General features: G+C 33.2%; 1 protein-coding gene and 1 long non-coding RNA gene across 2 annotated transcripts; one reads left to right on the top strand and one right to left on the bottom strand.

The window, feature by feature from the left end:
* Positions 1 to 1,052: 1,052 nt before the first annotated feature.
* Positions 1,053 to 3,002, bottom strand: LOC116402643. The gene is made up of 2 exons (XR_004215109.1): positions 2,615 to 3,002; positions 1,053 to 1,428 (listed from the first exon to the last, which is right to left on the bottom strand). It is a non-coding gene; the product is annotated as an uncharacterized LOC116402643 (long non-coding RNA).
* A 1,118-nt stretch (positions 3,003 to 4,120) lies between these two features.
* On the top strand, positions 4,121 to 9,125 carry LOC101203073 (PI-PLC X domain-containing protein At5g67130). The gene is made up of 8 exons (XM_004140757.3): positions 4,121 to 4,333; positions 4,411 to 4,533; positions 4,635 to 4,772; positions 7,228 to 7,326; positions 7,443 to 7,746; positions 7,828 to 8,051; positions 8,148 to 8,234; positions 8,719 to 9,125. Exons 1-8 carry the CDS (start codon positions 4,262 to 4,264, stop codon positions 8,932 to 8,934), a joined length of 1,263 nt encoding a protein of 420 aa, XP_004140805.3. The 5' UTR covers positions 4,121 to 4,261; the 3' UTR covers positions 8,935 to 9,125.
* The last annotated feature ends 537 nt before the right edge of the window (positions 9,126 to 9,662 follow it).

Genomic DNA, 9,662 nt, shown 5'->3' with positions numbered 1-9,662 from the left:
TGATGTATTAAATGCTAAGAAAGTTATAATGGATGTCGTAAGAGTTTTGCTCAGTTAAACGTGAGTATCTTAATCTTGTTCATTTAAAGAAGGGCGAAAAATATAGATTGTAATCACCAAGCACGTGATGACCATATTTAACTAAGTGGCGAGAAGAATGAAAATAGTGCACTCTTGTTGCCAAGCTCATCCTTTGCATATATTACCGAGAGGTTAATGTGTGTGGCTAACGCACTGAAATGTGTATGTCTTAATTGAGGATTAGTTGTTGTTACTGCATTTAGTATGATTAGATACACACATCACTTAACTTGTGTATTTGCATCTCGAAAGGCGAGCAAGTATGTCATTGCATGGAGAAGTTGTCCGCCTTAATTCTTAGTTAATGGATGTTTGTACCACCTCAAGGTAGTGAATCATCAATTATTGTATTTAGTTGTTCAATTTTCTTTTTCCGCTATGTCTATACTGAGTTCATATTGCATCGCATAATAACACCATATTCACCTTGCACCACCAAGCACAGTAATGTAAATAGTTAGGGTAATTATTATATTGTTCATATGATTTACTGTATAGTGTATACATCATAAGTAAGCAATTGGATAAATTAGGAGCTTAAATTCCCTGAGTTCGACCCTAGACTTACCAAGAAACTTCTCATTGCTTATACTTGGACGATAGAGAGGAAAGCTTGCATGACAATGTTTAATTATTATGTTAGAAACAGATAAATAAGAGTACACATTTTATCGCATAACTCTATTTTGCTGCCCTTTACTCATAAAAATTAGAGGCGTCCATGCTAATCTACGAATGTAACACTTGAGAGAATCTATTGCATGAAAGAAAACAAGCAACTCCTAGCGGGTCACGCGCTAAACACCTAGTAAGCGGAATAACTTAACTCCTTTTCTCTCATCTTAAACGTTACTATCTTCTTTGAAGGACACATGATGCAACAACTTAACCTTTACTAACGTGTTCTTGATAGTGCATTCTCTTTTTGCCTTGTATTTAATTACATGATAGAAACGCATAATACAGTGGAATGAGTATGAAATGTTTTTTTTATTAACTTAACACTTTTACAATGTTCTACATAATTTAAACTTTTCTCTTATAACACGACTTAAAACATGATCCTATAGCTTGGTACCTCTTTTTCATCTTTATGTCAGATTTACTTGTCTCATCGTGTAGCAATGTACCAACCTCTCTTCGCCACCAAGATGCAACTCTTTGTGTTGTGGTGGGAGGGACTTGGTAGAACTCTCGACGCTGGCATTCGACCCCTACTTTAGTTATCGCCCATTTCTCTTCTTTGCCTCTTCAATTGCCTCCTCGAGGCAGGCGCATGGAGAAGTGAAGCTTTTTTCTTCTCTCCTTTTTCCTCGTTCTTCGTGCAACCTCAAACTGGATGACAACCTTCAAACACAATTCTTAATCTATACCAATTTCTAAACCTAATCATTAGCAATAATTTCAAAAATAAATATATTATAAGTACAACCAAACACATAAAAAACAATAAGTTTACTTTATAATATTAAAGAAATCATCCACATAAGTAGTTAGAAGATACCCTCTTGTTTGCTTGTCGTTTTACAATTAAAGTAAGTCAAGTTCAAAAATTGGACAAAGATGGAGAATGACATTAGAGACCCTCATTGGACTACCATTTTTTTTTATAGCTTAGCATATATTTTGACATCCTCAAATTATATTGAAATTTAGTGATGTTGAAATCCTTACTCTTTCAATTTACACAAAATCTCATGAAACTCATAAAACGGCCATAAACATGTAAATTAACCACCAACAACACATGGATAAACACATTTTAATAGCAAATGAGTTGAAAATTTACCAGTAAAAAATTGAATCTAAAGTAGTAATGTAAGAAAAATTGTAGTTTTGAGACTCATTTTAAGCTAAGACTTTGTTGAGATGCGACATTTCCTCAAACAAGTTTTGAGCATACTAATAAAGGTTGTATTGATGGAGCAAGCTTCTGTGTAATGTAATAAATTCAACAGTGAGGAATAAGGATAGATATCAAAAATTAAACAAACAAAATCAATGAGAAAAACAAGAGAGAGAAAGAACGACTTGAGAGATGGATGACTGAACTTACCTTTGGAGATAAACAAAACACCACCTCAAACTCAATTCACCAAACTACAATAAAATCTAACAAGACATAACTACCTTTTACAATAATCAATTATTGTGAACCAATAGATTCATGCGTTTTTTAACTTAATATATCATAATCAAATGAACAAAGTTCTTTCATTTACACGTCATAGTTCAATACAAATGGGCAACACAATAATATTATGGATGCACATGTTGAACCCTAAACTAAAACATCATGCATGTTCTTATTCCTTCAATACAGTTCATAGTATTGTACATTACTTTCTTCCACACAAATATGGAGTACCACTTTTAGGGTTTAGGATTTATAACTATAACTCTAATATGAATGAATCTTACAAGGAAACTCACAAACATAACCATTACAGCTTCACAATGCCAAATCAAACACAAGAAGGATGAAACATGAAACAAAGCACATAGCTTGAAATTATTAGTTGAATTGAGTTACTTTAGAAGTTGCCGAAATCGTTGCACAATGCTCAAACAATTGGAACAGGAGCCCAATCAAGCCAAAAACCCCAAACCTGTTTGGTGGCGACTGAAGCTGGACGACAACACTAAATTTGGGATTCGTGAGATGCAGTTGACGAAGAAGAGAAGAAAATGTCAGACAGAAGGGGAGAGGGGTGACAAAGGCGACGACTGGTGCTTGCATCAGGGTTGAAGGAGGTGGTAATCGAAATCATGGAGAAGGTGAAGAGGCTTACTGAGGAAAAGGGTTGGTGTTTTTTCGTGAAGGAGTTTCTATCTTCTTTAAAAAAAACATGCCTGTTTAATAAGAATGACACATTTTTCCTCCTAAACCCATTTATTTTTTATTTCATTGTGTCATTGAAATCTCAAATTGCAGTAATGGTAGTTTGTAATGACGCAAACTTAATATAACGTGAATTGTTAATTAAAAGATGTGATAGAGTGTTTATGGAAAACCTTTTGCTTCCAAGAAACATATATAAGTGCGTGAGAGAGAGAGAGATAGAGAGAAAAGGAAGGAAGTTGATTTTGATTGAATGATGAACAGGAATGATAGATAGGAGTCCATAAATCCATAATATTATAATACAAAGTGGGGTTTGATTAGGGATAAGGATTAGTATTTTCTTTGAAGGAAGCTCTTTTTATTTATTTAATTTTTTGCGTACACCCTAAACCCCACCACTTCAACATCAATATTTATCTTTTAAAACATGCACCATGTACCAAAATTAATTATTTTTATTTTTATTTTATGTTGGTTGAGCATACACTACACTACTCTACTATCATACTTTCTATGTACTCTATAATTTTTATGTTAGATGAGAATAGAGGTACACAAATTACAAGTGGGGATGTGAAACACATACAAATATAACAAGAAAAAAAATACTATTTTTTTTTTAATTATTTGTCAAAAATTTAAGGATGGGTCTTATTTTTTTCTCCCCACATTTATTAAAGAAGTAATAATAGCTAGCAACACACTCAATAAGGAAGTATTTTTCTTGGCCAAAAAAGGCATTTCAAATTCTATAAATCAATAAATGTGATTCAATCAATAAATACATTTCCTTATTATTATTCATATTCAAAAAATAATAAAAAACAATCTTTATGCAACCTGCCTAAATATTCAATTTGTAAGAATAGAACCTTCCTTGACATGTTTTTAAAGACCACATACATATTTATAAATTTTTGAAAATTAAATATAAACACTATTTACCTTTTATTATCCATATTTTCAAAATTCAAACTAAATTATGAAAGTTATTATTATTCTTTTAAAATTGTTTCTTAATTAGTAGAAGGTTTCAACTTGTTTCTTAATATATATGAAAACTATTCTCTAAAAAAATTGGGTGAAATAGATTATTCTAAAAGATAAAAACTAAAACTTTTATTTTCAAATATATTTTTATTAAAAGAAAGAAATAAGTGAGAGTTGAGTGTAGTAAATATCCGTACGACTCTGCGCGCCTTACAGTTATGAACTCTGCCTTTCGTTTCTTCAAAGGCTTTCCAGATTCCCCTCACTCTCTCCATTTCTCCAGTCCCCCACCCATTTTCCTATCTACATTCCCGGAAAATTTCCCGCCTGTAATCTCTGCTTTCTATGGCCAATCTTCATTTCTTCCTGGCACTCCTTCTCTTTCACTTTCTCTTCCATTCTTCTTCAGCTCTTAAGGTTCTTTTTCCCCTTCATTCTATTACTCACTTCGTTTTTCCTTCTCTATTTAATGGGTCTCTCTGTTTCTTCTTCAGGAAGGTCGAACTTGTATTGTTAACGGAAACTGCGGCGCCGGTTTGCATTGCGAAACCTGCTTCGCCGATGGCAATGTCCGCCCTCGCTGTACTCGAATCCAACCGATCAGTCCGATTTCAAAGGTTATAACGTAACATCGCTCTGTTTATTTCTGTTTTTTCTGGGTTTGTGGGTTCTTTTTCATTTTGGTGGTATTGGGTTTTTTTTTTTTTTTTTGGAGCAGGTTAAGGATCTTCCGTTTAATCATTACACATGGTTGACAACCCACAATTCTTTCGCGAAATTAGGGGCGAAATCGGCTACTGGGTCTTTGATTCTTGCTCCCACGAATCAACAGGACTCCATTACTAGCCAGCTTAATGTACGTTATTTCATTACTGCCTTTCCTTTTCTGTTTCGTTATTGTTGTTTTTTTCTTCTGTTTCGGTTATGGAATATTCGAGAGAAGAGTAAAGTAGAATTTGGAAAAGGAAATTTAAGAATTGTGTAACGTTTATTGGGCGGTATAGCGGTGAGTCTTATCGTTGCTTTAGTTGAAAATTGCACTAGTTTTTGGATGTTCGATTCACCTGCCCTTGATAGCGAATCTCACATCTAGTATTGCTCATCGTCTGTTACTGGAAAGACCAAAACTCCTTTTGTTTTTCACTACTTGAACCCTAATTTGCTCCCATTTGGACATTTTTTTCCCCTGATGGAATTACGATTAGATGTATGCTAAAAATGGTAAACATATTGAAATAGGTGATTGGCATTGGATGGGCTCTTTAACCCTATACTTTGCTAACTTTGGACTATTCCAATTCCACTATTTGAATGGAACAGCATTTTTGTTCTTTTTTTATCATTACTGTTATTATTCTTAATCGGAATATCATAGTTAATGGGGTTTTGAGTTAATATCTTTTCCAGAATTGGTCAGGATTCACTGATCCAGCTAATTTTTTTAAAAAAATTATTTTCTTAAACAAAAGACAATATACTTTGTCTTTTTCTTTCTTAATCTATAAAATTCCAACTCTGACACCCAAATTCCTTCCCAGCCATGAGTTTAATGATTGACGTCACTAAATTTTAGTATTTTACGAGGTATTTTTATATTTAAATATTGTAGGATCAACAAGCTGTTCTAAAGGTTAGTTGAATTGTGTGTAATATCACCTAAAAACCTGTAATTATAAAATAAATTTTCTTTCAGAACTCTTTGGGCCTTATTTTGAGCTTTTTAACACTCCAATTAAATAATTAATTTATGTACTTAAAACGATGTATATGATATTTAAACTGCTGACTACTGTTTTTAATTCGACATGTAGAAATGGGTAAAATAGTTAGAATATTATTGAAGAACTGTTTACAAAAGAATTTAGAAAATGACCCAAATGACTTAAACCAGCACATTCCTGTCTAAAGACCTCAACTCATGAGGTTGAACTGAATTGTTCCTATGTATTATTTGAACTAGAGAAATTTGCCTTAATAATTGAACTGAATCTCGAACATTTATTTAACCCAGCTAAAATCAGACTAGGAGCTGTGATGGATCCAAAGTGAAGGAGAAGGACAATTCCCCCTCTTTTTTGTCTCTTATATATTCACACATACAAACTTTACAATTTAAATGTTTTCCTCCATGCCTCCTTTTAATAGTTAGAATTAATAATTATCCGCATAAAAGACAAGAAAATTTTGATTGAAAATTCATGATCATGCCCCAGTTCTATTTCTAACGGGAGCCCGTTTTTAGGTTGCTTTATTTTAAATGGAAGAAACATGAAAATCTTTGCTTGACAGGCCAACCCTGCCGATATCTTGACCTAAAAAGTTTAGGAAGATTTATTTCCACTACTCATATTATAAATAATGCTTAGGCGTGTGTTTTCTGGTTTATTCCTTTATTGTTTTATCATTTTTGGTGCAAGCGTGACTCAGTCACTTGAATATTCCACTCTTTTCTTTGTCTTACCCATTTTCAAATAAGCATATGGCCTCTCTCTCTCTCTCTCTCTTTCACATGTGCTTGTGAATATTTTGGTCCTATTATGTAAGAGATTCTCTCTCTCATGCGCTGGTGATTTTTTTGGTCCTAGTTCTCTATTTTAATTGGGAGGAAAGATACGGTCGCTTGACAACTACTTAAGCTACATTGTTGAAATAATGATACTTTGTTGACTCTTGCAAAAGGCAGTTGAGGTTCATGTTGCCATCAAGAATAAGCGAACCCAAAAGAACCATAAATCTTTAAGCAAAAGCCAGTTAAAAGAAGTTAACATTTTAGGATTGGTTTCTTAACCTTTTCTGTTCATAGTTCTCATTCTTGTAAACCTTTCTTCTTCCTTGCTTATTTTTACTTTTATTATTAGTAGAAGTATTGTTAGACAGGGTCTTACTTTTCGAATATCTCGATGACCTCTTTAACGGGGAGGAACACACGATCAATTTTAAGACCCTGAAAAAGAAATGTCATACTTTTATGGGAGTGTTACTTTTAGAACTATTAAACCACCAATTCATCCAAAAAATTTAAGCCGGTGGTTGAAGGAAAATTTAATTATATATCACCAACAAGAACCATTCATAATCATATTAACTGTTTAGTATAGTCTAATAACTTTCTCTTCAAATGAAGTGTCTTGATGAAAGTTGTGTGGATTAGATTCGATGGCTCTGATCTGATCAAAGTAACTAGTATGTGTCTACCTTTTGAACAATATTTACATGAACAGACATATTTGTTACAGTTCTGATTAATGTTTTTTTCACTACATATTGATTATTAATGAACCTGTCTTTGTGATGAAATTTTCATTTTGCAGAATGGTGTCAGAGGGTTTATGCTTGATATGTATGACTTTGAAAACGATATATGGTTATGTCACTCTTACGGAGGCCAATGCTACAACTACACAGCTTTTGTAAGTATGCATATTGCAGACTGTTATTTGGTGTTCTGAAATTTGGCTGTGATATGCCTTCATTTTCTTGTTTATGTTATTTTGAACAAGTTCATGCAAAAACTTTAAATGACCAGCAACCTGCCATTAATGTTCTCAAAGAGTTCCAAGCATTTCTTGAAGCAAACCCTTTCGAAATTGTCACCATCATCATCGAAGACTATGTCACATCACCCAAAGGCCTAACTAATGTGTTTGGTGCTGCTGGTCTGAGAAAATTCTGGTTTCCAGTATGGAGAATGCCCAAGAATGGTGGTAATTGGCCCACAGTTAGTGACATGATCCAGAAAAACCAACGTTTGCTCGTTTTTACTTCAAAAGCAGCAAAAGAAGCCTCCGAAGGAATTGCATACGTTTGGAGATACATTGTAGAAAACCAATGTAAGTTCATTTCATAATGAGTAGACTGAATAAAACTTGGAAAATCCAATAGCTTTTCTTATTGGTTCAACCGTTCTACAGATGGGGATGGAGGAATGAAAGCAGGTTCATGCCCGAACCGAGGAGAATCACTGCCAATGAACACGACTTCAAGGTCGCTTGTGATTGTAAATTTCTTCAGAGATGCTGCAAATTTCCCTGAAGCTTGCAAGGACAACTCAGCTCCATTACTCAACATGGTGAACACCTGCCATAATGCGGCAGGAAATAGATGGCCCAACTTCATTGCTGTTGACTTCTATAAGGTAATAACTCATAAATCAGTCCCTTCAAATTCCTCTGAAATTGATGATTGATGTATATACTAAAACATAGTTTAATTTGGTATGAAAATATTCCAGAGAAGTGACGGGGGAGGAGCTGCCAAAGCCGTCGATGTAACCAACGGTCACTCTGTTTGTGGATGTCCAAACATTTCAAGTTGCAAGGTTAGTGATTACTCCTATACTACAATCAAAAGGAAACTTCTTGCAACCTCAATGTTTGGAATCAACAAATAAAGAAATAAAAAAACGTAAAAAGATAGATAGACAATTGACACAAAGATTTATGTGGTTCAATAATAGTATATTAGTTTTAAATAGTATCTTAGCTAAGTTCACCAATAGAGAGACACCTCTATGTTTAAGGGGTTTTTATACATACATATATCACACTTCTCTATTAGTTTTTGAGATCCTCATACATGGTTGTTCAAAGCACCAGATAACAAATCAAGAAATTTCAACACTCAAAGATATCTCTGTACATTGTCTTTGAGTTTGGAAGGAAATATAGATTGAATGTAGAAGAAGATTAAGAAAACAACTAAAACAATGGCATTGAAACTAAAAAATGGTCTGCATAATCATTTTTCTAGCATTAGAAGCTGTCAAAATGTTTGGTTTTGATGAACTGTGGTCGATCATCCAGGAAAACATGAGATATGGGGCCTGTGAGTTACCTGAGGCAATTGATGCAACAAGAACATCCTCAGCAGCAGCAGCAGCAGCAGCAGCAGCAGCAGGTGATGTGCAAAGCAGCTCTGCCCAATCAAAATGCAGATCAGCTCAATTGTCTGCTTTGACCGATACATTACTTGCTGTTGCCGCACTCTTTCTCTTGTCACTCCAGGAATTTCATGTTTAGAATAATAGTTCATTAGTATCCTCAAGTAATTTAAAGGTCGTTTTTTTTCCCTCCTAAGTGACAAATCATACGTATGTTAAAAAGAACTTGGAAAAAAGTTGAAAAAATATGCTTGGTCTTGAAATTATTAAAATTATTTATATGTTCAAAATTATTTTTGAATATACTTTTCGGGACATGTTTTAGAGTGATTTTGAAATGACTAAAATAAATCACTTCGTTTGTGTTGAAAATAAATATATCTAGAATAATTTTGAACTATTTTAAATACGATTTTACAACATTAAAATTTTAGATTTTATCATAATAGACACTGATAGACACTAATATGCTTCTATTAGTAATAGAAAGTTATCCGTTTCTATCGTATAATCCAAAATTTTGCGACAGTTTGTGAATATTTTAGTTTATTTTACTATATTTAAAAGTGTTTTTTTTTTCTTTTTACATTTATCATAACAACCATTTGCTTTCCCTATGTTTAGACACACTTATATGTTATAAATTGTAGGATGTGTTTGTAAATATAAATAAGTTATGATCACGTGTCAATGCAATCTTAACAAAAAAAAATGCTTTTGGTAGAATGTGTTTTTAAATTTGAAATAAAATGGATTCTATGTTTAAGTTTTTTTAAAAGAGATCAATTTGTTTTCTAGATGGTTGCGTGTTGAACATTTGACCTAAAGACTAATTTATTTTTACCATTTTGAAATCAAATATGTTCT

Source organism: Cucumis sativus, chromosome 3 (genome assembly GCF_000004075.3).
Source record: "Cucumis sativus cultivar 9930 chromosome 3, Cucumber_9930_V3, whole genome shotgun sequence".
Classification (NCBI taxonomy): domain Eukaryota; kingdom Viridiplantae; phylum Streptophyta; class Magnoliopsida; order Cucurbitales; family Cucurbitaceae; genus Cucumis; species Cucumis sativus.
This window is presented reverse-complemented; position numbering and strand designations above follow the sequence as displayed.

Excerpts from the sequence above, each read along its gene's own strand:
- LOC101203073 (XM_004140757.3), top strand. The coding sequence starts at position 4,262 with ATGGCCAATCTTCATTTCTTCCTGGCACTCCTTCTCTTTCACTTTCTC. Across the intron at positions 4,334-4,410 it reads ATTCTTCTTCAGCTCTTAAG|GAAGGTCGAACTTGTATTGT; the intron begins GTTCTTTTTCCC and ends TTTCTTCTTCAG. Across the intron at positions 7,747-7,827 it reads ATACATTGTAGAAAACCAAT|ATGGGGATGGAGGAATGAAA; the intron begins GTAAGTTCATTT and ends ACCGTTCTACAG.